We start from the raw sequence: 26072 nt of genomic DNA on the forward strand, positions 1-26072 counted from the left end.
AGACCAGCTGCAGCCTCATATCCCCTTGCTTAGCCTTCAGGGTCAGCTTTCTCCCTCACACCATGTTTACCCCATCAACACCAGATGTTCATGCTTACAGTGTCGGCTAGCATGGGACAACTCTCTTTTGTAGTCAGACAAGTCCTGGCAGAGTTCTGATTGGGCTGCATTAGATAATATGACCATGCTCGAGCCAGTCACCCTGCATCCAACAACGGGAGCAACCGAGCTCTTGTCTGATGTGAAAGTTGGGGCCATGGGGATGAATTATTGATTGAATGGAAGCAACCCTTAGAAATATATCCATTAGCAGGACAGCAGTGGTGATGCAAATCTCTGATCCCAGAGATCGATAGGGAAGCAGAAGCAGGGAGATCTCAGAGTGTAAGCCAATGGCAGCCTTAGCAAGGCACATAAACACACACTCACACACACACATACACACACACACACACACATACCATACACATCAAACACTGCACACACACTATATACACATGCACTGCACACACCACACACACACACTCACACACTCATACATACACTCACCCACACATCATATACATCACACACTGCACACACCACACACACACACCACACACTACATACACACTACATATACACATACCGCACACACATTTACACACACTCACACATACATACACACACCACACTCACACACACATCACACATTACACACACACACCACATACACATTGCATATGCACACTATACACACACCATATACACACACACACACATACCACATACACACACAGTACACACACACCACATACACACACTGCATATACACACTACACACTACACACACACACACACACACACACACACACACGCACACGCACGCGCGCGCGCACCTCTCTTTCAATACTGAGACTTGCCTCAAAGTAGGGTGGCTCTGTTGGGTACTGAGTTGAACTTAAGGCTCTTCCGGTGTCTCTCAGACTCTAGCACTAGTCTCTGGCCAGTGTCCATGCTAGGAAGTTTTCCCTGAGCTCCCGCAGATTTTTAGAACCTAGGCTGTCTCCTGCTGGGACCCAGTCCAAATGATCTTTTCTCCAGGAAGTAGAATCACCCTGGGACGTTTTTAGTCCTCTGCTTCTCCTTGGCCCAGAGCTCTGCACAGTCCATGTGGTGTCCGCCTCCTCCTGGCTGTAACTGGTTGCTTAGTCACTCTCCCACCCATCCCCACCCCTGCTTTGGCTCCATCTCACTTCTAGTAACTTTCCACCCGACCCCCCTGTACCCCCATCCTCCTACCCCTAGCTCCTGCTTTCTTGCTGGGGCTGGCTAACCCTAGATCACACTCCCTCCGCCTCTCACAGCGAATGACTCCAGCCTCTGGCACAGGCCCCACCTACTCAGCTAAGCAGTGCTCAACTGCTCCCCGTGAGGAGCCCCAAAGGTGAAAAAAAACCTTTTATCTCCAGAGAGTTTGGGGATACCTGCCTCAGGCAGACCTTAATCCCCTCAGGTAAACAGTTCTCTTTTCAGAGGTGGGGTGAGAAAGAGCAGAGACTGAGAGGGAAGGCCGGGAGGAAGGACTGGGGTGGCTGAGGAGAGAGAGCCAGTTTGGATAGGTCTGACTTCCAGGCAGGATGAAGTAGTTCCAGGGTGCAGTGGAGACTCTGGGGCCCTCAGAGTCTGGGATGCTGTGATTAAAAACTATAGGCATGCTGGCTCACATACATCAGGAACCCACTCCTTAATGTTCTAGAAGCTGGGAGGGAAACCAGAGTGCCCCATGGTCATCTTCTGATGAGGACAGAGGGAGCTCTCCGGGCCTCTTGTATAAGGGGAACTGACCCCATTCATGAGGGCTTCACCTCCTTAGTCTGCCATCGGGCTTTGGTTTTATCGTGTGAATCTGGAAGATTCAGCCCATAGCAGGGACACCCATGTGCTGCCCTGAATGCAGAGACTCAAGCTTTCTCCAGGGCACCTGCCTCAGCCATACAGAACGTTGGCAACCCTCCTGGCATCTGAGGAGCCTCTGCTCATTCTCAGCTATGTGGCTTTGGATGGGTGGCCCACACCTCAGAGCCTCAGTGTACCCATTAGTTAAGGGGAGATAGTTACAGCCACCTCAGTTGCCTTGAGGATCAATGAGCCACCACATATCAATGAGTATCTGGCACACAGTAGGACTTCCTTCCAGGCACCTAATAGGAGTTAACAGTCCTTCCTCAGTAACATGGTCCTGAGTTCCACATGCTGCTTGTCTACCATCCAAGGCACTGGAGGTCCTAAGGTAGTTCCTGGGCTTCGAGATCAGACAGGGACGTTATTACACACCCCACCTTAGAAAACTGGAGCCTGCCTGCCTCCCCCCTCCCCCTCTTCCTCTCTCTTTTTCTTATTTTCCTTTGTGCTTTTCTTCTCTTCTGTAGGGTTCTGTGACTCTGGGCCTCACGTGCTAGGCAAATGCTTTAGCACTGAGTCATCAAGAGACCCCCTCCCTTCTCTTCTGTTTCCCTTTCCCCTGTCACCACTCACTACTTCACACCAAATGCAGCTTCCCTCTCACCAACAGCCTCCACCTATAGTTAGAACAGTCTTCTGATGCCCACTCTGGCACCCTGGCCATGTCTTCCTAGCCTCAACCTGGGGCGGTAGCCAGCCCGTGCCCCAGAGTCCCTCATATAGTCAACCGCACCAGCTGACGGGACTCACATCTGGCTTCTGGGAGAGCAGAATGATGTCACCACCTGTGGCTGGGAGTAGTTCCAGCTACAAACATTAGCAAGGAGTTATAAGGCAGGAATGGAGTTTCTGGATCCCGTACCTGTGTTTCCTGTCATGAATGTCCCCAGCAGCAGGCAAGCCACAGCAATAGGTGTGAAGTGGAACAAGTCTAGAGAAGGCCTGTGTGTTGGTTGGGAAGGGGAACCCAGCCACACCCTTCTCTTTCTCATCCCCGCAGGTGGGCCATGGGAGCAGATTTTGTTCTGAGAGATTGTGCGAGACTCCCTTTTCAAAACACAAATAACCAGCTCCTGCCCTTTGGCTCTCCCTGCCAGCTCGGCCTCCCGGAAGTGCTGCCTGTCTGTGCCATCTCTGGGTCTCTTTTTTTTTTTTTTTTTCCTTTTTCTTTTTTTTCCGGAGCTGGGGCCCGAACCCAGGGCCTTGTGCTTCCTAGGCAAGCGCTCTACCACTGAGCTAAATCCCCAACCCCCATCTCTGGGTCTCTTGCTCCCTCTCAATGTTACTTGGCTTCTGGTCGGCAGCCACGACCCTCCTCTGACACTGATCTTATCTAGCTAGGTTTCTTTCTGAGGGTCATAGTCTGTCTCAAGACTTTTCTTGCCAAAATGCTGAGGCTCCCGCATGGATAGATGACTTGCTGTGCCTGACTGGTCTCTGTCCCTCTCCTTTTGGCTGTTCTGACTGGTGAGCTGAGTCTCCTAGACCTTATTCTCCTGTCTCTGTGAGTAGTGTTTGCTCCATTCCTTCAGCTGGACCTCATCATCTTTTTTTTCTTTTAATTAGTTTATTTACTGGGTATATGTTGGGAGGTACGATGTGTGTGACACAGTGTATATGTCGAAGTGAGAGGACAACTTGTGAGAGCTGCTTCTGTCCTACTCTGTGGGTCTCTCAAGGGTCGATCTCGGGTCATCAGGCTTGGTAGCAAGCCTTTACCTGCTGAGCTATCTCAAAGGCCTCAACTGCATTTCTTGGTTTGTTGTTGTTTTTTTTTTTTTTTTTTTTCCGGAGCTGGGGACCGAACCCAGGGCCTTGTGCTTGCTAGGCAAGCGCTCTACCACTGAGCTAGATCCCCAACCCCTTCAACTGCATTTCTTACGGACCAAGTTCCAAATCCAGTCACCATCCAGAGTTCCCTCTGAGCCCTGGACCCTCTTATCCAGTGGGGCATTCCACTTGGAGATTCCGTGGTCCTCCCATACCCACCAAGTTCAAAACTAAATACATGATTCCAAGGCTCGCCCCTGCTTTGCTCCCTCCTTGAGAAATGTTACGGGAACGGGGGACACAGACTGTGTGTGTAGTGGGTGTGTGCAGAACATGCATAAAGATCTGGGGCGGATCCTCAGCACACACAAAATAAAAAGAAAGAAAAAGTAGGGGAACTGACGGGAAAGTCGGAAATTAAGAAAAGGAAAGAAGGAAGGAAGGAAGGAAGGAAGGAAGGAAGGAAGGAAGGAAGGAAGGAAGAGAGAAAACCAGATTCCCCACAGCTCTGGCACACAGGGTATAAGTGTTTGGGAGTAATGCCTTCTGTTCCGTTTTACAAAGATGAATTCAGTGTCTGTGTGTCTGTGTAAGTGTGAGAGTGCAGGCACAACATGATAGCACCAGTGTTAAAGTCAGAAAACAATGAGTTCATTCCCTCTTCTACCTTGTGGGTCCCAGGGATGAAACTCAGGTGGCCAGGTTGGTGGCAAGCACTCCTATAGGCTGAGCCATCAAGCTAGCTCCCTTTCCTGATGTTTTAATATCCCAGCTTTCCCCGATTTTTGGGTTGTTTGTTTGGTTGGTTTTTTTCCAGACAGGGTTTCTCAGACCTGGCTGGCCTCAAACTCACAGAGATCTGCCTACCTCTGCCTCCTAAGTGCTGGGATTAAAGGTGTGCACCACCACCACCTGGCCCAACTTTCACACTTAAAAAAAAAAGGTTTATTTATTTATTTGTTTATTTATTTTTGTTTAATGTGAGCCCACTGTAGCTGACTTCAGACAACCAGAAGAGGGCATTGAATCCCATTACAGATGGTTGTGAGCCACCATGTGGTTGCTGGGAATTGAACTCAGGACCTCTGGAAGAGCAGTTGGTGCTCTTAACCACTGAGCTGTCCTTCCAGCCCATCCTTCCTACTTTTTTTTTTTCTTTTCTTTTTTTTGGAGCTGGGGATTGAACCCAGGGCCTTGCACTTGCTAGGCAAGCGCTCTACCGCTGAGCTAAATCCCCAGCCCCACCTTCCCACTTTTTAATGAAAGAGAATTCCCATAGTCTTAGCAATCCTTCCAGACTTTTGAACTATTCCAAAAGAACTACACAGGCAGGATAAACACTCCAATGGGAAGAAGAACCTAAGAGGCACAAATCCCCCACACCCTGGCCCTCAGTCACTCACTTCAGATGCCTGCTGTCACTGGTCACTCGCAAGCCCTTCGAATGATGGCCACACAAACTTCCCGCCTTTCCCTCACATAATAACACAGACCATGCCCTTGACCGGGCTCTCCCTTCTCACCTGACAGCCTGTTTCTCATGTCCCCACAGGGAGCACCTTCCTCCTTTTCTATTTCCTATTTTTATTTTCAGCACGAGCAGGGAGGAGCGAGAAGGGCTCAGGAAAGCACCATACACTCAAGACGTGGGTGCAAGCTTCTCAAGAGACTCCAAGAGCTGTCTTGTTTTCCTTTCCTGACATTTAGCTCACCATGGGTGGCCATGCTGTGGGCTACTCAACCAGCCCTCAGTCAAAAGACATGCAAGTTCTGCTACCACAAATGAGCTGCAGTTGGGGCAGGAGAGATGGCTCAGCAGCGAAGAGCAGACACTGCACTTGCAGAGGACCCCAGTTTGGTTCCCAGGACCTGTGTCAGGTGGTTCATCTCGACCACCAGTAATTCCAGCTCCAGAGCATGCGATGCCCTCTTTTGGCTTCTGCCAGCACCTGTACTTGTGCGCTCGCACCATGATCTTCCATATACATAGAATTAAAACAAGAAAGCCCTGGGGCGGGCTGTGGATGCGGAAGAGAAGAAATTGATATGAAGGTCCTAGCATGATTGAAAAGGAAACAGGGTGATAAGATAAGCTGCTAATTGCAGGGCTGGGATATGTCTGCTCCAAGCCTGAGGGCCCTGAACAGAAGCAGAAAGCCACATGAAGGAGGGTCCCCTCATTCGGGCCCATGGAGCCCAACCAGGCCAGAGTCATAGAGCAGAACTGAGCGTATGTGGAAGTAGGAGAGTCCGGGAGTGTGTTGGACCTGAGCCGGCTCCTTTAGCCTTCATGAAAACCTAAGGATTTCTCCTCGTGGTGGAGGTGAAAGGCAGGCCCTCTCACAGCTCAGCACGAACTTGTGTTGGGGATCACCTAGGATTCTTACACAGACCTCAGAGCTTCTCCCTGCACCAGGCAGATCTCCGAGAGAAGGCTTTGGAGGAGTGGGCTGTCTCCTGGCCCTGCCGCACCTCTAACCCAAGACCCTGTTTCCCGGCAGGTTTTGCCCATCATCATCTTCTTCAGCTGCGTCATGTCTGTTCTGTACTATCTGGGCCTCATGCAGTGGGTGATCCTGAAGGTGAGTCCTCAGGCCTGGCTGTGTTTCCTTCAAGTCACCAGCTCCCAGGTACAGCTTTCCAGTGTCCATGCTTTCCCAGAGTCCCATGACTCAAAGTCTACCTCCCTACCCTAGAATTTCTTGCTTTCTGGATCCTTGCCTTCCCAGAATCCTCTGCTCCCAGGGCGCATACCCTCCTAGAGTCTCTTGCTCCTGAAGTCCACGCCTTCCCAGAATGCTCTCTTCTCACACTTAACATTCTCTCCAAATCTATTGCTAATCAAACATCCCTTCAGAAGTTCTCTTGTCCTAACACTATGGGAAAAAGGCATAAAATCTAATGCTGCTTCTATGGGAGGGAGAGTTGGGGGTTCCTTCTATGGGAGGAACACAAGATTTAGGGGGAAAATTATACAAAAATGATCCAGAGAGATTATAACACCAGGCCAGATAGGCCAGACTTAGCTGGTATAAATATGCTCACTTTATAAGGACTATTCGTTTGGTCTTTTTGTTTGTTTGTTCACTTGTTGGTTTGTTTATTGTGTGTGCACATGCACGTGTGTGCATGCATGTATGCCAGGATGCACATGTGGAGGTTAGAAGATATCTTGCAGGAGCTGGTTTTCTCCCTCTGCCATGCGAGACCTGGGGACTAAACTCAGGTTGTCAGGCTTGGCACTGAACACCTTTACTGCTGAGTCATCTGTCAGCCCAACAGTGCTTAGGTTTATAAAATCTGCATCTGACTAGGATGTAGGAGTTGGCATCAGACAGCATTTAAAAGCATCAGACCTGGCAAAAGATTCTGAGGTTTTAGCCAACAGCGCTCAGAGTAAGTCAGCACCTTTGGACAGCAGCAAGAATAAAAAGTGACCTTCAGTTATGTTAACTTGCAGAATCCAAAAGAGGTGACTGCCCCTGGATTTGGAGCATGTGTTCAACCACGGGCTTGGATAAATGGTGCTATAAGCAGGAAGGAATGAATCTGCATCCTCCACAGCCAGGCTGGAGGGATAGAGAAGGATGGACCAGAGGAAGGTAGGAGGGAAGGCCAATTCCCAATGCTTGTGAAGGAAGGCTAGCCGAGGAAGGCTGAGAGGAGGCAGCAGCACAGAAACATTCCAGAGAAGAACTCTCTAGTACAGTATGTCCCAAAGCCTTTTCCACTGAACTCTAGACCCTGGCGTGCTACCAAATGTTACTTGGAAAAGAAGTCTCTAGTTAAGTAACTGAGGAAAACTAGGCTAGACATTATGGTGAATTAATTTTTTCATTAATTTACATATTTATTCATTTTATCAAAGCCCCCTCCCTCCTCTCCTCCAAGACCCACCCTTCCAAGTCCCTCCCCCAACTATACTCTACCTTTTACCTCAGAGGAGAAGTCCCTCTTGGGTACCACTCCACCCTGAGTTATCCAGTCCCAGCAGGACTAGGCACATCCTCTCCCACTGAGGCCCAAACAGACAGTACACTTAGGGGAAAGGGATCCAAAGGTGGGCAACAGAGTCAGAGACAGCCCCTGTTCCAGTTGTTAGGGCACCCACATGAGGACCCAGCTGCACATCTGCTACAAATGTGTAGGAGTCCAGATCCAGCCCCTGCATGCTCTTTGATTGGTCGTTCACTCTCTGTGATCCTCCATGAGCCCAGGTTACTGACTCTGTAGGTCTTGTGGTATTCTTTGCCTCTCTGGCTCCCTCAATCCAATCCCCCACTCTTCCACAAGACTCCCTGAGCTCTGCCTAATAATTGGCTGTGAGTGTCTGCATCTGTTTCCATCAGTTGCCAGATGAAGCCTCTCAGAAGACAGTTGTGCAGACTCTTGTCTGCAAGCATAACAGGGGTTGGTTCTCTCCCATGGGCTGGGTCTTGAGTTGTGCAGTCATTGGTTGGCCATTCCCTCAGTTTCTGCTTCATCTTTGTCCCTGCACATCATCTAGTAGGAGAACAAATTTTGGGTTGAAGGTTTTGTGGGTGGATTGGTGTCCCCCTCTCCACTGGATGTCCTACCTAGTTACAGGAGGTGGCCACTCAGCCTCTCTATCTCCAGCAGCTAGGAGTCTCAGCTGGCGTCACCCCCATAGACTCCCAGGACCTCCCCCTCCTACCAGGCCTCTGGCTCGTCCCAGAGATGCCCCCATCAAGCTCCCTTCTCTCTTCCAGCCCCCTGGTAGCCATTCTGCGAGGTGTAAGGTAGAATCTCACTTTAATTTGCATTTCCCTGATAGCTAAGGATGTTGAACATTTCATTAAATGCCTCTCAGCCATTAGAGATGCCTATGTTGAGAATTCTCTAGCACTGGGCCTCGTTTTAAGGTGGGTTATTTGGTTTGTCGGTGTCTAGTTTCTTGAGTTCTTATATATTTTAGATACCAGTCCTCTGTCTGAAATAGGGTTGGTTAAGATCTTTCCCCACTCTGTAGGCTGCATTATGGTGAATGACTTTTTTTTTTTTTTCTTTTTCTTTTTTGGAGACAGGGTCTTATTTTGTAGTCCTGGTTGTCCTGGAACTCACTGTGTAGACCAGGCCGACTTTGAACTCACAGACTCTGCTTGCTTTTGCCTCCTGAATGCTGGAATTAAAAATGTGTGGGGCTGGGGATTTAGCTCAGTGGTAGAGTGCTTACCTAGGAAGTGCAAGGCCCTGGGTTCGGTCCCCAGCTCTGAAAAAAAGAACCAAAAAAAAAAAAAAATGTGTGCCACTGTGCCCAGCTAACAGGGTTGTTGTTGTTGACTCAGCAGCAGTTAAGAATATGTCCCACCCTTGCAGAAGACCTAGTTAGGTTCCCATTATTTACCTTAGCAGCTTGTAACTCCCTGAAACTCCAGCTCCAGGGGATCTGTTCCCTTTTTCTCTAAGGCCCAGGCTCCTGCACACACATACACATAAAACAAACAATTCCATACAATTATGCATATATGCATGCATGCCACAGACTGTGTAGTAGTCAGAGGACAGCTTGCAGGAGTCAGTTCTCTTCCCACTGTGTGGGTCCTGGGGATCAAACTAAGTCATCAGGCTTGGCAACAAATGTCCTACCTAGTTTGCACCCTCCACCTCATGTTCTGAGATAGGCTCTCTCTCTGAACCTGGAGCTCACTGGTTCGGGTAGGTTGGCTAGCTAGCAAGCCCCAGGGAGCCTTCCTGTCTCTATCTCTCCAGCTCTGGGATTACATGTGGATGCTTTAACATCGCTCCTGGGACTCTACCTGAGTGGCTGAGCTGTAGTACAACCAATTTACACTTATCCCTGACTAGCTTACAAATAAACGAGACTCTGACTATGGTTCTTTTATTTGGCTTTGACGATCACGGGGGGTTACCCCCAATCTACTCTTCTAACTGCTGGCCTGGCTACCACCCTACCAGTGTACCCCAGATACTTGGTAATGTGTTCATGGTCCATCTCCCCTCATGGAGGCTTTCTTCTCTCCTCGAATTCTTCCTCCTTCTCCTCCTCAGTTCTCCTCCACCCCCAACCAGGTAACTCAAACCTACCTACCTCTAATTCCTCCAGTAATTGGCTGTAGCAATTTTATTTAACCAATAGTTTTAAATCAAGGAACAAGGTTTGCACAACAAAAGCTTTTAAAGGTAAGAATTCTCTTGCGGAATTTAGCAATACATAGCAACAGACCAAACCTCAATGCTGAGCCACCTCCCCAGTCCCCCTGATCACCTCAATACTGCTCCAATGGTAATTACATTTCAACATGAGTTTTGAAGAGGCCATTCAACCCACTGCAGAGCCCCGGGGCTGGAAGACTTCTAAGGTACCTTCACCCCCAACTCTTTCTGACTCTTGCTAATGTCCACTCATGAGTACTCTGGTTTTTTCCAGATTGCCTGGTTGATGCAGGTCACCATGGGCACCTCAGCCACCGAGACACTGAGTGTGGCGGGAAACATCTTTGTGAGCCAGGTAGGTACTGCAGCCACCCAAAAGACTGGAAGCAGGCGGGAGTCCGATTTCATTCAAGAGAGAAGCCATTTAACCTGTCCCCAGGCTCACAGAAGGAAAGCTACTGCCCAGGGGTGCTTCCTGTCCTGTCTCTGTCACCCAAACCCAGATGTGGTCTCTCTGGCACCTCCATCACTTCCAACGAGGCTTAAACGCTTACAGGCCAAGTGGGAAACTGAGGCTAGGGAGCTGTGAATGGTTTGCCAAGGTCCTGCAGGGATAAGTAAAGACACATTTAGTTGGTTGTCTTTCTTTCTTTCTTTCTTTCTTTCTTTCTTTCTTTCTTTCTTTCTTTCTTTCTTTCTTTCTTTCTTTCCCTCTCTCTCTCTCTCTCTCTCTCTCTCTCTCGCTCTCTTTCTTTCATTTATTTCTTCGTTTTTTCCTTGATTAGGCTTGATAACCCCTGGGCTCATTAGAAGATCCTGCTTTCTTCCTCTCCCTAGCTTCTGTTTGCTTCCATTGGAAAATGAGGTTTCTTTCTGTCTCAGGTTATAAGCACCGAGCGGGAGGTGCCTGGGTGTGATGAGTGCCAACACACAGGGTGGGGTAGGGCGGTGATACGCGGGTCCTGTCACAGAGGTGGGAGGACAATGAGGTCCAGAGAGGCTCAGCGGAATGGGAACCCACCCTCTGTCTCCTCTGAGATTCTTCGTCAAGAACTGTGACCATCACTCCCACAGCAAGGGCCGTGAGAACAGTGCCCAGCTGTTGCAGCTCACTGTTTGCCTTCTGACTTGTTTGTAGACTGAAGCTCCTCTGCTGATCCGGCCCTATCTGGCAGACATGACACTCTCTGAAGTTCACGTTGTCATGACTGGAGGCTATGCTACCATTGCTGGCAGCCTCCTGGGCGCCTACATCTCCTTTGGGGTAGGTAGAACCTTTCTTTGATTGGCTATGCCAGAGCCCTGAAATTGCCTTTCTGGAAGCCCCACATGCTCCTTCCTAGTCACAGCAGCCATGGTGTCCCCTCTCTGTCTCAAAGCCCAGCTCTACCTGAGCAAGGTGGGCTTGCTGGGCTAAATTACTTGGTTAGACTTTAAAAGGCCGCTGGGACAATTCCCAGAATTCCTTTTATTAAGCTCTTATCATGTATTAGGCGCTATGCTGGGTACTTTAATATCCCCATTTTATAGATCAGCAAATTGAGGCTCAGAGAATAAATTAATGGTTAAAGCCAGGATCTAAGGATCTGAACCCAGATCTGACTCCAAAATGCATGCCACTTTTCCATAGACCCACATGTAGGCTTTCCCTGGGGATCTGCCCTCCTAAATGATATGTATCATAATCCTCTCATGAGTCGATCCAGTATTGCAAATTGGACCCTTAATTCACCTGCCTCAAAAGTCAAAGAAAAAGCTAAAGACGAAATTTGAAGCCCCAAACTTTGTTGGTAAAACTGTTTCTCAATAGTGACATATTAGATACACTACTTGCACATCTTACGGTCTTTAAACATCTTAATTTGCTCTGGGCCTCGTGATCAGTTTTAAGAATTGTCCCTGTGTTTTTTCTAGACACATGAGATTTGCAGACACCTCTAGTCATTAACTAGGACTTAAAAGGCAAGGGATGTATTACTACACTAAAAGAAATAAAAGAAAAGAAAAGCCAAAGGAGGTGGTAGTGCAAACCTTTGATTCCAGCTATTATGAGGCAGAGGCATGGAGATCTCTGAGTTTGAGGCCAGCCTGATCTACAGAGTGAGTTCCAGGACAGCCAGAGATATACAGAGAAATCCTATCTCAAAAATTAATTAATTAAATATACACTTGTCACCACCTGTGGTCTCAGTATTCTAGAAGCTGAAGCAGGAGGATCAAATGTTCAAGGCCAACCATAGCCACATAGTGAAACCCCATTTAAAACAAAAATTAAAAAACAAAAACAAAAACCCATGTATGCATAGCGGGGCTCTGCCCAGTAAGCACACCAATAAACGTATCTTAAGTTGAAAACACCAGTCCATCACAGCACCAAGCTTCCCCTGGCCCTGTGGGCAGACCTGGGCCTGGGGTGTGACTGCTGCTGCCATCAGCATTGCAAAAACATCCCACTGCATTTCACCAGCCTGGGAAAGATCCCAATTCAAAATGCCAAGTGCCGTTTCTGCAGAATGCTTATCCCTTTATTACCACCTTGATGCAGAAATTATTCGTTTGAGGCATTAAGTCAGAGACCATCTATGCCGGGAGACCTCTACCTGTTGTTGTACAGCATCTGGCTATACTCAGCTCCTTTCTTCTCTTCAGTCTTGAGTCCAGGTCTGGGCCCGAACGTTCTCCCAGGGTTGTAGAGGGAAAGCCCCTGGCCGCAGCCCCAGCAAGGTCTGGGAAAGCTCCTAACAGTCGGACCATACTTCCCTTCTCGCTCTACTCCTGTTCCTGGCTGCGGAGAAGCTCTTTTCTGCCCCCTGCCGGCTCTTAACCATCACTGCCTGGCCACCCGTCCAGTTCCCTCTGCTCCCTTCCCATGCCGCTCCCACATTCTTCTCCTTTGTTTTGAACAGTTGGCTTTTAAACTCAGGACCCCATACATGCTGGCCAAGTCATTGAGCCACACTCCCAGTTCATAGATTCTTTATTTTCAAAACGTTTTTACTATTACTGTCCGTGTATGAACACAGGGGCATGCATGTGTGGGTAGGAGGGAGTCGGTTTTCTCCTTCCACCATGAGTTCTGGGGATTGAACCAAGGCTCGTTATGATAAGTGCTTTTACCTACAGAGCCATCTTGCTGGTCCCTCCATCCACAGTGGCTCAGCTTCTGACCCTTTGCCACACCCTTCCTACTGCAGGTATTTGGATAGGAGTAGGACCTGTCCAACGCAGTGGCCATGGGCCACTGACTATTCGAAACATGGACAGTTTAAAACATGGTGTCTAGTTTTCTTCCTTCAGGGCTAAAGAGCGAACCCAGGGCCTCACTCCCAAATGCCAGGCAAGTGCTGTACCACTGAGCTGAGGTTCCATTTTTTAAAGAAATGTCTAAGTTACATAGACTGCCCTTGTACTGGTGACCTCCTGCTTCAGCCTCCTAAATACTTAGGGTTACACACAGACTTGAACCCCCAGGCCTGGCTTTCTTTGCACTTTTTTTTTTAAAAGATTTATTCATTTATTATATATAAGCACACTGTAGCTGTCCTCAGACACACCAGAAGAGGGCATCGGATCTCTTTACAGATGGTTGTGAGCCACCGTGTGGTTGCTGGGAATTGAACTGGGGACCTCTGGAAGAGCAGTCGGGTGCTTTTAACCGCTGAGCCATCTCTCCAGTCCTTCTTTGCACTTCTAATTGTGGCTGCTGACCATAGTGAATGTGTTGGTGCTTTTCTGGGTGGTGTTGCATGCCTAATAGGCCCATCTCCTGGGAGGTAGAGGAAAAGGGTCACAAATCTGAGGTTACCATCAACTGCATAGCAACTTTGAGGCCAGCCTGGGCTACACAAGACTGTATCTAAAGAATGTAGCAGGAATGAAATTATACATACAGTCTCTGTCGTGTTTGTATTGGACAGTGCTAGCCTAGGTCTTCTCTTTTGTCACACAGCCCTCAAGTGTCATTTGACTGAATCATTTCATTGTGACCTCCACATACATTTCCAACTATGCTGTTGTCTCAAAGGCTCTAGGATAGACACCAACTTTCACTGCAAATAAAAACCAAGTGGTCTCTTGGTGTAGGGGTCTCTGAACCAAGGCTGGTCACGGTAACATTCAAGAGTTGGTCACTCATGTTTCTTATTGAATTGTCCCCAAGGGTCTGCAAGATCCTGAGTGGGCAAAGTGACTCTGTTGCTTAGTTTTCACATCTGTAAAATGGGCAGATGTACTGGTTACATGGCCTCAGTAGATAGACTGAAGATGGTCAGGAAACATTTAGCATGGTGCTCAGAAGTAACCACATTAAGATCAGAAGGTGGGCAATGGTGAGCATCTTTAATCTCAGCGCTCAGGAGACAGAGGCAGGTGGATCTCTGAATCTGAGGCTGACCTGGTCTACAGAGTGAGTTCAAGGACAGCCAAAGCCAACTCTGTCTTGAAGAACCAACCAACCAACCAAACAAACAAACAAAGAAAACACAAAACAACAACAACAAACCAGACCAGAAATCTCTCCTTATTTTCTTTCTCACTAAACACCTTTCTTGTCCTATCTCCAGAGGGTAGAGGAGTCCTAGGTAGCTGGGATGGAAAGCATTCTTGACTGTGCTCCTTGATGCAGAGCTGGGGAGGTACAGAAGGCTGGTGTGGGATGAACCAGTGCTGGCCTCACTGCCTGCATATAGGACTCCACCTCTCCATCAAGAGCAGGAATGACTGCTATGGGATTTGAGGCTGTGGCTGTAATGGCTCTGGAATATGTGTTTCCCGTCTAAAATCCAAGCTTACAAAAAGGTTTCACTCTTCAAGTTGAAGGAAGAGGTTGGGGTCTAGACTGGTAGACAGAGAGCCCCAGATTCCAGGTTGGCAGTGTCCACACTGGGGCTTAGCAGCCATCGAGGAGACAACCGAAGCCATGAAAGTTCCGAGAGGGCGCCCATCCAGGCTGCCCCTCATCCAGGAGGGGTCAGGCTTGGGGCTTGCCATCTAGAGCTGGTGACAGGAGGAGGAGCTGGGCCTCTTGCTGGTTCGTTTTCACAGTTGCAAGTGAGCTTCCTTTGCTAGAACAAAGCACCCTAGAGAAAGAGTTGGAAAATGGAGATGTTTTTATTTATTATCATGCCTTTAGAGGTTTCCACCCACTTTGCCCCGTCACGTGGGCTTGTGTTGAGTGGATCATCGTGGCAGAGAGGGTGTGGCAGAATAGGGCTGTCCACCTCAGGGCAGTCAGGGACACAGAGAAACAAAGAGGAAGAATCTGGGTGCAAGATGTACCCTTGAAGGCAGGTCCCCGTGACCACTTCTCCCAGCCAGGGTGGATGGATTAACTCACTGGTGAACTGAGCTCCCGGAGGCAGCGGAAGACCAAGCCTTCGTCAGGGACTCTTCATTTTCACACCCTGAGTGGTTTCTGCCTCTGAGTAAGGAGAAGTCAGTGGGGTTTAGAAAAAGGAGGAGGATTTCAGGGCCTGAAGATCTCCGGGCCTTCTTCAGCTTCCACACTTCCTGTCTGATCCCCGGGAGCGTCTGCTGAGCCCACATACACTCACCTCCTGTCCTCTGCTTGCTCCCTCTTGAGACAGGGGTCTCACTGTGTAGCTCTGAATAGCTTGGAATTTACTATACAGATTAGGTTGGTCTTGAACTCACAGAGATTTGCCTGCCTCTGTGAGACTGAAGGCATATGCCACCATGTCCAGAAAAGGGCATCTGTTTTAAGCTTCCTGGTGTGGGAACTGAACTCAGGATTCTTGACTGTGGAGGCATCTCTCAATCCCCCTCCCCTGCCTGCCCTTGTAAAAACAGTGCTAGGCTAGTCTCAAACTCACTATATAACCAAGGATGGCCTTGAATTTCTGATTCTTCCACCCAGAAATGCTACATTTACAGGACCTTACCATCCCTCCCAGCTTGTGTAGTAACTGGGGATGGAACCCAGTGATCCCTCCGTGCTAGGCAAACACTCTGCCTGGGCCACATCCCAGCTCCCCTTTCTTTCTACTTAAAATTTAAAAACTGCGATTGGCTTACTACACAATTTCAGGAGAAAAGATCTATGTTGTTTTTCAGTTTAAGAAAGTAGTATGGAGTTGTGGACCTATTGAAAGATATCAAAAAGCACTAAGAAAGTAAATCAGTTCAAACCCAGCTCACCGGGGACAGCCAGTGTGCTGACAATTAGGGAACTCCTTCCTGAACCTCTTCTAGGCAATTGGGTGTTTGTTTTTCTCATCGTCACAGTCCTGCTGTCCACACAACTTTGTGGGCACTTTCCCATGTTACCGCCCGACTCCAAGAAGCATCACTTTCTAGAGACCATTCAGGATGGAGCAGTGGCTCAGTGGGTGAGATCGCTGGCTGCGCTTACGGAGAACCCACATTCTGTTCCCAGCACCCACATGGCAACTCACCATCATCTGTAACTCCCGTCTCAGGAGACCTGAGGCTCTCTCTTGCCTCCACAGGCACCAGGCTCACACAGTGCACATGCATACATGTAGGCTCACATGATGCACGTGCTTACATGTAGGCTCACATGATGCATATGCATACATGTAGGTTCACACAATGCACATGTTTACGTGTACAGGCAAAATGCCCATTCACAAAATAAACAGATCTTTGAAAGAAAAGGCTATTTGCCCATTGTCAGTTAGATGGTTGGTTCTGATTTCAGTTTGGTAAGTAGCACAGTGGAGGGATAGCTGTTCATCCGTCTTTGGAACAGTGAGGTTGTATGTTTTGAAAGTGTCCCACCACCTCAGGGTTGGTGGTAGTTTATGATCTTGCTGGAGTTCCTATCCAGTGTGATTTACAGAGACAGACCCAGTGCCTCCAGGCTATTGAAGGAGGCTGATTCCCTAATACAGGAGTGAGTGAGGCAGGCTGCCTTGAAGTGGTGAGTTCCCTGTCCCAGTAGGTATTCAAAAATAGAACATAGGAGTTACACTCCTTTACCGCACAGAAGCTATGTGGAGACAGGGACTGGTTACCTGCTTCATCTACCCCAATTCTCAGTGGTTGTTAATCCAGCAACATGGCTGCTCTGACAAGGGATCATATCCAAAGACCTTCTAGGTCTGTGTGATCTGGCTGGAATGACACACCTTTAATCCTTCTGACTGGAATACAGATACCCCTTAGTGCACCCCTTTAATCCCAAACAATAAAAGTAAAGTTAGCTTGTCAAAGGAAGCAGCCATGTTTGAAAGTGACATCTTATTGAGGGGCAAAGTGATGAATCAGAGAAAGGTTTGACAGAGTGTGGCAGAGAGAAGATCTGCCCAACTGTCTTGAGAACAGCAGAGGAAGAGGCTACTTAAGAGAAGTGCAGGGAGAGAGCTGGGAGGTAGTTTTACTGGACAGTTTTACAGACATAGGTTGCAGGTGAAGACAGGATGAACCAGAGAATGAGAAGGAGCCAGAAGATTAGAACAGATTGTCAGAGTCAGTTTGAGGCCAAGCAGAGCAATTCAGTCAGAAGCTGAGAGAAGCTGCATTAAAACAGTCAGCTTGGAAGATTACATTGTATGGAGGCTAGAAGCTCCCAGGCCTTAGCCTAAGGCTAGTTAGAACCCTCTAGGCTGGGCCCAAGCTGTGTATTCGAATCTCACCCCATCTTCTGAGGAACTAAAAACAACATTTAAAAGTTCTGGGGTATTGTCTGAATCTGTCACAAACTCCGCAGTCAGAGGGGGATTAGTGGTCAAAGAGAGACAGCCTGGGTGAGGAGGAGAATCTGTGAAATTGGAGCCAAAGGCCATATGGGATTTTAATTCTTCTTCCTTTATTTTGAGCAAGCCATAGTTATTCCTCTGGACTGCACTTTTCATTGTCACTAGATGAAGAAGTGTCACTTGCTTGGCCTACCCTGGAGAAGTACTGTTTTTTAAGGAAACAGTCACTGCTCTTTGTTGTTATGTTTTATGTGCATCTTATATAATTTTATATATGTGTATATATGTATGTATATATGTATGTGTGTATATATGTGTGTATGTGTGTATATAAGTATGTATGTATATATGTGTATATGTATGTATATATGTGTGTTTGTGTGTGCATGCATGTGTATGTATATATGTTTATGTGTGTGTATGTGTGTATATGAGTGTATATGTATATATGTATATAGGTGTGTATATGTGTGTGTATATGTGTACGTTTGTGGAAGAGAACAACTCACACGAGTCAGTTCTCCCCTTCTACCATGTCAGTTCCGGGGACTGAACTCAGATTGTCAGGCTTAGCAGCAAGCCCCTTTACCAGCTCAGCCATCTCATGGGCCCTTGCAGAGGTACTGGGAGATCGTCTGAACATAGAAGGGATTATTAATGACCATGCTAGCTGTAATACAGTGAAGTCATACTTAAAACGTATCATATACATAAATACATGTCCCTCTGCCACCATGTTTCTTCTACCTGTCCCCCATAACCTCCCTGTTATTTATTTATTTGTTTATATTTTGAGACAGGTCCCAGGCTGACTGTGACCTCGCTATGTAACTGAGGAGGACCTTGACTTCCTGGTCCTCTGTTCCCACTTCCTGTGTATGGGGATTACAAGCTTGCATCTCCGTGCCTGGTCGTGTGGTTCTGGAGATCAAACCCAGGGCTTTACGCATGCTAAGCAAGCTCTACATCCATACCAGCCCCAGCCCACCATCTCTGCTCTTACAGATCGACGCTGCTTCCTTAATCGCAGCCTCTGTCATGGCCGCCCCTTGTGCGTTGGCTCTCTCCAAGCTGGTCTACCCAGAGGTGGAGGAGTCCAAGTTCCGGAGTGAGAATGGCGTGAAGCTGACCTATGGGTGAGTGTGGCAGGGGGATTTCTGGGGGGAGATGACATGTGTGTGCTTTCTGGGGATCATTAGAGGTATCAAAGAACAGCACTGTCCTTGACTTGTTTCTGCCTTCCATGGATCCTGGGCCTGTTCTCCTCCATCGCTGCCTTCGTGTGGCTTCACATGCAAACACTTTTTTAAAAAAGATGTATTTATTAATGTATTTTATGTACATGAGTGCTCTGTCTCCACGCATGTCAGAACGGGGGAATCAGATCCCATTACAGATAGTGAGACACTTTGTGGTTGCTGGGAATTGAACTCAGGACCTCTGGAAGAGAACTCAAGTACTCTTAACTGCTGAGTCCAAACACACTCTTTTTGTAAAGGACTGATTTATTTATTTAATGTGTATGAGTGTTTGCCTGTGTGTATGTATCCACACCATGTGCTTGAGAAGGCCGGAAGAGAAAGTCAGAGTTCTCTGGATGGTTATAGTCTCCATGCAGGTGCTGGGAATTGAACTTGGGACCTCTGGAAGTGCATCCAGTTACTCTTTTTGTTTGTTTGTTTTTTGTTTTTCAAGACAGGGTTTCTCTGTGTACCCCTGGCTGTCCTGAAACTTGCTATGTAGATCAGGCTGGCCTCGAACTCACAGAGATCCACCTTTCTCTGCCTCCTGAGTACTGAAATTAAAGACACCGCCTGGCTTAGGTACTTTTAATCTGTGAGCCATCTCTCCAGCTTGAACGCACTTGCCGAGGTGGTTGATGTAGGAAAATAGAGAGCTCAGTGCCAGCCTGGCTACATAGCAGGGTCAAGGTCAACTTGGGCTGCATAGGGCGACTCGTATCAACAGAACAAAACAAAGAAAAACAGCAGCAGCAGCAGCAGCAGCAGCAGCAGCAGCAGCAGCAGCAGCAGCAGCAGCAGCAGCAGCAGCAGCAGCAGCAGCAAAGCACGGATTCCACTTTTCATAATCCGTTTCTGACCAGCAAGAGAAAAGGGACTGGGGCTGGTCCAGGTTCAGGGTGGCTCAGCTCTTGGTGTGGCCTGTCTGTTGCTCCCGGCCCCACCGTCTCTGCATTTCTGACCACCAGATGGCAGTCTCACACTGGCAAGTGGAATGCCAGGTTCCTAATATGCCTTTGTCACAGTCTCTCTCTCTCTCTCTCTCTCTCTCTCTCTCTCTCTCTCTCTCTCTCTTCTCCCTTCCCCTCTCTATTTCTCCCTCTCTCTAGATTTATCTATTTTATGTATATAAGTACACTGTAGCTGTCTTCAGACACACCAGAAGAGGGCATCAGATCTCATTACAGATGGTTGTGAGCCACCATGTGGTTGTTGGGATTTGAATTCAGGACCTCTCGAAGAGCAATCAGTGCCCTTAACCACTGAGCCATCTCCCCAGCCCACTACTACTAACAAACCTTTAAATATGTTGAGAAGAAGATGGGTGTGGTGTCATGTGTCAGCACCTGGAGATAGAGGCAGGAAGGTTAGGAACTGGAGGCCATCACACCTCCTGAGGCTCTGGGGCTGCTCTGCCCTGTGGAAATAGATTGTAAACCACCTCCATCATCCTCCACCTCTTCTTTCCCCTGCCCACTGCCTTTCTTTCTCTTTCTTTCTTTGTTTCTTTTTGTTTCTTTTTTGATATGAAGCGTTGAGTATCTCATCTGGTATCAAACTGTAAACCGGCTGTATATCTGAGAATGACTTTGAACTTGTGATCCTCCTGCCTCCATTACCTGAATGCTGGGATTATAGGTGTATAGTATGACCCCTAATTTATGGCATTCTGGGGAATCAAACCTAGAACTTTGCATATGCTAGGCAAGTGCTCTACGGATTGAATTATATCCCTAACCCTTATTTTATATTTTCTTGTAAACCTCATGTATATATGTGTATATAGTTTTATCTTAAGCCGTTTATCTCTTTGTTTCAGAAAGAAAAAAAGCCTCTTTGGTTTTGAAGCCTTTTGTCCAAGGTTCCCCTTTGAGCCTATAAGGTGGGGACATTTACTGCTCATAGGGACATGCTAGTAACGGCACCCATTGATCCCACCCATAGAGACGCTCAGAACCTCTTGGAAGCAGCCAGTGCTGGGGCTGCCATCTCAGTGAAGGTCGTTGCCAACATTGCTGCCAATCTGATTGCCTTCCTGGCTGTACTAGCCTTCGTCAATGCTGCCCTCTCCTGGCTAGGGGACATGGTGGACATCCAGGGACTCAGCTTCCAGGTGTGACTGTGGTGGAGGGGGATAGTCCCAGGACAGGGAATGATAGATGGACACCCAGGAGAGCCCTACCCAATTCTCCCACCCTTTTACCCTCAGCTCATCTGCTCCTACGTCCTGCGGCCTGTGGCCTTCTTGATGGGTGTGGCCTGGGAGGACTGTCCGGTAGTGGCTGAGTTGCTGGGCATCAAGTTCTTTCTGAATGAGTTTGTGGCCTATCAAGAGCTTTCCCAGTACAAGCAACGACGCCTGGCAGGGGCTGAGGAGTGGCTTGGTGACAAGAAACAGTGGATCTCTGTGAGTGTCCTGATCCGTTCCTTGCAGCACGGGGATGGCACAGCGCTCCCCAGGGCCCCTGACAACTGTTTTGTGTTTCCCTGGGCCTGCCTGAGACACACTGAGGTGGCACTTAGCCATCCATATCCTGCTCTCCTGGGAGTCCAGACAGGCTTGGCTGCCCTCTCTCTAGCTTCAGAGCTGCACTATGGGCTCCAGAAAGAGCTTTGTCTAAAACCAGTGGACCACTGCTAGCTTTGGCCTCGGGTGAGCTACTGTGCCTCTCCTCTAGTTTGGAAAACAGGGGTTATTAACATATATTCTAAAACCACTACCATGAGCAAAACTACATAAGCTATGTAATTATGAAATTAGCCTCTCTGAAAGAATACAGAGCCATAACCTAATGCTGGGAATTAAAAAAAAAAAAGTCTATAAGAATCTCGGTATCCTAAGACAACCTTTTTTTCATTTTCTTCTTTTTCGTGTGTTGTTTTGGGGATATGGATTCATGTAGCCCAGGCTGGCCAAAGGCATATGGAAGGATGGCCTTGAACTCCTGCTGCTTCTGCCTTCTAAGTGCTGGGATTACTGGTGTGAGCCTTGCTGACTAGCTTCTTTTGTTCTTTCTAAGACAGAGTTTACACAGTTGCTCTCCACACTACATTGTACCAGCTTCCCAGCATCATTAGCTGTGTGGGCTTTTAATTTCAGTGCTTGAGATTATATGAGACCCTCATGCACGCTAAACACTGAGCTACACACCATTGGAAATCTACTTGTCTTTATGTTTGGTTGTTTATTTTGGTTTTAGTTTTGGTTTATAGAGACAGGGTTTTTCTGTGTGGCCTTGGCTGACCTGGAACTCCCTCTGTAGACCAGGCTAACCTTTGTCTCCTGAATGCTGGACTTAAAGGTCTGTTTGCCACCATGCCTGGCTCCAAAATTCATGTATTTTTAAAATAAATGATAATAGTTATTTCAGTGTGCGCATGTGTGCGCATGTGTGCGCATGTGTGTGTGTGTGTGTGTGTGTGTGTGTGTGTGTGTGAGATGTCACACGTATGGAAGCCAGAGGATGATTTGTAGTTGATTGCACTTAGAATGTCATGCGTGGTGACAGCATTTTACTTGCTGAGCCATCTCACAGGCCCAAATTTGAGTTTCGTACCATATTTACCAGACTGGTGCTGTTGGATCATTCAGCCGTGTGTGTGTGTGTGTGTGTGTGTGTGTGTGTGTGTGTGTGTGTGTGTGTGATGATGTTGAATATCTCAGTGTAGAACTTTCCCTGCTTCCTGGGTCATTTCTTTAGGACCTTCCTGAGATGTGTTTCCTTATACCACATGGGCCTTGTGACTGCCTCAGAGGCGAGCACTATTATTCCCACATCCCAGATATAGAAATTGAAACCTAAAGAGGCTGTTGACTTGCTGAAGCTGGTTACAGTGGGAAAAGCTGCGAAGTCGGGCAGGTTGGACTCCCAGCCTGACTGTGCAGTGCTAGGTCCCACTCCAGCCCGACTGTCAAACGGAGGTGAGGGCTTACAGGCAGTGACCAGGAAGAAGCAAGAGACTGCAGAGATAGGAGAAAGGGTGGCCTTTGTCACACTGAACCAGCCTGACCCTGAAAAGCCGGTAATTGGGCAGGGGACATAGCTTAGCTAATAGAGCACTGGTCTAGCATACATGAAGCCCTGGGCTCCATTTCCAGCGCTGCACAAATTGGGCACGGTGCTGTAGGTTACTGCCTGTAACTTCAGAGGTGGAAGCAGGAAGATCATGAGTTCAAGACTATCCTTGATATGATGAGCTTGAGGACAGCTTAGGATGAATTGAGGTTCTGTCTCCACAACACAGGACAGAAGGTGGGTCTTAAGGACGCAGGCTGAGAGAGAGAGGTGACTTAAAGTGGGAGTGTGCAGCTGGCAAAGCCGTACCTTGAGGGGCTCCAAAGGCCAAGGTGGTAAAGGGATCGAGTGATGTAAGGCCGGGGAAGCTTCATGTCCTGGGGCGAGACCTCCTTGTAATCTGCATTTTCAGGTCAGAGCAGAAATCCTGACTACATACGCCCTCTGTGGATTTGCCAACTTCAGCTCCATCGGCATCATGTTGGGAGGCCTGAGTGAGTCCCTCAGCCGGCCGGGTGGCACCCAGGAAAGTGGGAGGGGTGGTGGGGACGATGAGCAAAGTAAAGGGTGGGAGGTCACAGGTAAGTGAGGACAGATAGCCTCACCCCAGCCCCCTACTGCCCCCCCTTTCTTCTCCCCAAATGTGAGTCTCCTGGCTTACCTCTGCTCCTCACTGTGCCCTCACAGCCAGCCAGGGAGAGGAAGGCTCCTCATGAATGTGGCACAGCACAAATGGCACAGCCGTCTTTCCTAGTGCGGTCGGCCCAGTTTAGAGAGAAGCGAAGTGATGGCTGGGAGGGGGTTCAACCTGTACCACATAAACTGGACACAGTAGCCTGAAATCTCAACATTTGGTTGGTAGCAGCAGGAAGATCAGGAAGAGAGAGAGAGAGAGAGAGAGAGAGAGAGAATATCAGCTTCTATCCCTCCTCCTGTTACAGTGGGTGTGGTGAAGGGGACATCACTGGATGCTGTGAACTGGGCCAGAGAGCAATGAAGAGTCTCATCTGCCCTCCTGAGAGTCAGAGCTTCAGGAGATGGACAGAGGGGTGGGTGGCTTCTTGGCCCTAAGCTCTCTTGCTTCCCCTGCAGCCTCCCTAGTCCCCCAGCGGAGGAGCGACTTCTCCCAGATTGTACTCCGGGCACTGATCACAGGGGCTTTCGTGTCCCTGCTAAACGCCTGTGTGGCAGGTGAGTGATGGTCCAGCAGCCTCGGAATGGTGACCGCTTGTTTTCTAGCCCCTCTCAGGCAGGGCTGGCCCCTGGGCCAAGCCTCCAAGCTACTTCCTTCCACAGGGATCCTCTATGTACCCAGGGGGGTCGAGGTGGACTGCGTGTCCCTTCTGAACCAAACTGTCAGCAGCAGCAGCTTTGAGGTTTACCTGTGCTGCCGCCAAGTCTTCCAGAGGTGAGCGCCTACTTGGGCTGTAGGTGAGAGTCGTAGAACAGAAACCCCAAGTACCCTCACGCTCTTGGCACTTGGGGCCAGGGTACCAGGGTAGGAATGTTATGGCTGTGGCAGCCATGACCAAGGGAGGAAGAAATGAAGGCTTAAGGACAAAGGCTGAGGAGGATAGGTGGACTAGAGATGTGAAGTGACTTTCCCGGGGCTGCACAGACTATTAACAGGTACCAAAGTGGCCTGGACATCCTACTGTGCCTTTTGCTTTCTTTTCAGCACTAGCTCGGAGTTCAGCCAAGTGGCACTGGACAACTGCTGTCGATTTTACAACCACACAGTCTGCACATAGCTGGGACGGAGCATCTTCCTAGCCTCAGGGCTCATCCAGCCCAGAGAGGCCGTGGGACTCGTCACTACCTCCATCCCACAATTGGGAAGGGTGCAACGGTCATCGCTGCTCCCATGTCTGCCTCTCCAAGTACGAGTTCCCAGAGTCTGGTCTGCTCTCCTGCCCTTTGGGAGCCAACATTCTGGTCCTCTTGAGTCCTCTTTCCTTGGGAACCTCATGTGCACCAGCCAAAAGCCTCCTCCCTGCTCCCTCCCAAGCACCCAGCTTGTTGGGTATCCCCCCAAAAGCTGTCTCTAGAGACACCTTCCTTTGCCCAGTCCCAAAGAGTGCTTTCCAAACTGGTGTCCTGCAGGACATCATCTCATAAGGTGTGACATCAAGATCCACGGATCCAGCGGCCCAGGATCCACTAGGTTTGGAACACAGCACTCAATAAAGCTAGACAGAGGTTTGTTTGGTTTTCAGATGGGTCCCATGTAGGTCATTCTGGCCTTGAGCTCATTCTGTAGCTGAGGCGACCCTGTTCCTCACTCCTCCTGCCGAGCCCTGAGCACTGGGAGTCCAGGCGTGCACCACCACACCCGGACCATAAGGACTTCTCATTTGGGCTGTCGAGAGACCTCAGTGAGTAAAGGTTGCTAAACTTGATGAACTGACTCTGATGCCTTGGGCCCCCAAGGTAAAGAGGAGAGCAGTCTCTGCACGTTGCCCTCTGACCTCTACATGCGTGCCTGGTACATGCTCTGCCCCTCCCAACTGAAAAATAAATAAAACGTAACGTAAAGTCTTTACTATTTGTGAGTATGGTGTGTATTTGAGTGCCACCATAGAGGTGCGGAGATCAGAGAACAACTTTTGAGTCAGTTCTCTTCTACTTTATGTGAGTTCTGGGGAAGTTCTTTACCTGCTGAGCCATCTGCTTGCCCAAAAGCGTTCTTTGTTGTTATTTGCTTGTTTGTTTGTGACAAGGTCTTACTATGTAGACCAGGCTAATCTCGAACTCACAAAGTTCCTCCTGCCTCTGTCTCCTGAGTGCAGGGATTAAGGGCGTGCACCATTGTAGCTTTTTGTAAAAATGTTGTTTTTGTTTGTAATTCTTCGTCTTTATATTCTTATATCTACTTTGTGGGTTTTCCCTGGTTTGTCTTTTATCTGTCTCCTAACAATATCTTCTCTGACTCAGCTCAGACTCTCCTGGCTCAGCTGTCACCAGTGGTCGTCTCTTCAGAGTCAGCCAAATCGCTTTCATCCGTCTCTTTTCACTGTTCAAAATCTCCTCTCCTCTCCTCCCTTCCCCTCTCCTCTCCTCTCCTCTCCTCTCCTCTCCTCTCCTCTCCTCTCCTCTCCTCCCCTCCCCTCCCCTCCCCTCCCCTCCCCTCTTTTCTTCCCCGACCCAATCTTCTTTCTTCTACTGGGACCCCACTCCTCTGTCCCCTGGACCCCACTTCTGCCTGCTCCCCAATCCTACTGCTCTCTTCTTCGCCTACTCCTAACAATCTCCTCCCCAGCCTCTGATGGCTTTTACATCCTCTCCTT

The 26072-nt window shown here is 48.6% G+C and overlaps 1 protein-coding gene and 1 long non-coding RNA gene across 5 annotated transcripts in view; one reads left to right on the plus strand and one right to left on the minus strand.

The window, feature by feature from the left end:
* LOC147996869 (uncharacterized) overlaps nucleotides 1-3004 on the minus strand; it is a 41776-nt gene extending 38772 nt beyond the window's left edge. Inside the window, exon 1 of the long non-coding RNA XR_015651821.1 lies at nucleotides 2807-3004. This is a non-coding gene — a long non-coding RNA (uncharacterized LOC147996869). The remainder of the gene's footprint in view (nucleotides 1-2806) is intronic.
* Slc28a1 (solute carrier family 28 member 1) overlaps nucleotides 1-25327 on the plus strand; it is a 41643-nt gene extending 16316 nt beyond the window's left edge. For 2 of the 4 annotated variants that reach the window (XM_087577452.1, XM_087577464.1), the window contains 10 exons: nucleotides 6216-6296; nucleotides 10124-10204; nucleotides 10988-11113; nucleotides 18534-18664; nucleotides 20714-20882; nucleotides 20979-21176; nucleotides 23198-23279; nucleotides 23878-23976; nucleotides 24082-24193; nucleotides 24464-25327. In XM_087577452.1, the coding sequence (XP_087433578.1) occupies nucleotides 6216-6296; nucleotides 10124-10204; nucleotides 10988-11113; nucleotides 18534-18664; nucleotides 20714-20882; nucleotides 20979-21176; nucleotides 23198-23279; nucleotides 23878-23976; nucleotides 24082-24193; nucleotides 24464-24536 (1152 nt within the window). In that variant the 3' untranslated portion in view covers nucleotides 24537-25327. 4 annotated transcript variants of the gene reach the window in all.
* The last annotated feature ends 745 nt before the right edge of the window (nucleotides 25328-26072 follow it).

Source organism: Rattus norvegicus, chromosome 1 (genome assembly GCF_021556685.1).
Source record: "Rattus norvegicus strain SHRSP/BbbUtx chromosome 1, alternate assembly SHRSP_T2T, whole genome shotgun sequence".
NCBI lineage: Eukaryota > Metazoa > Chordata > Mammalia > Rodentia > Muridae > Rattus > Rattus norvegicus.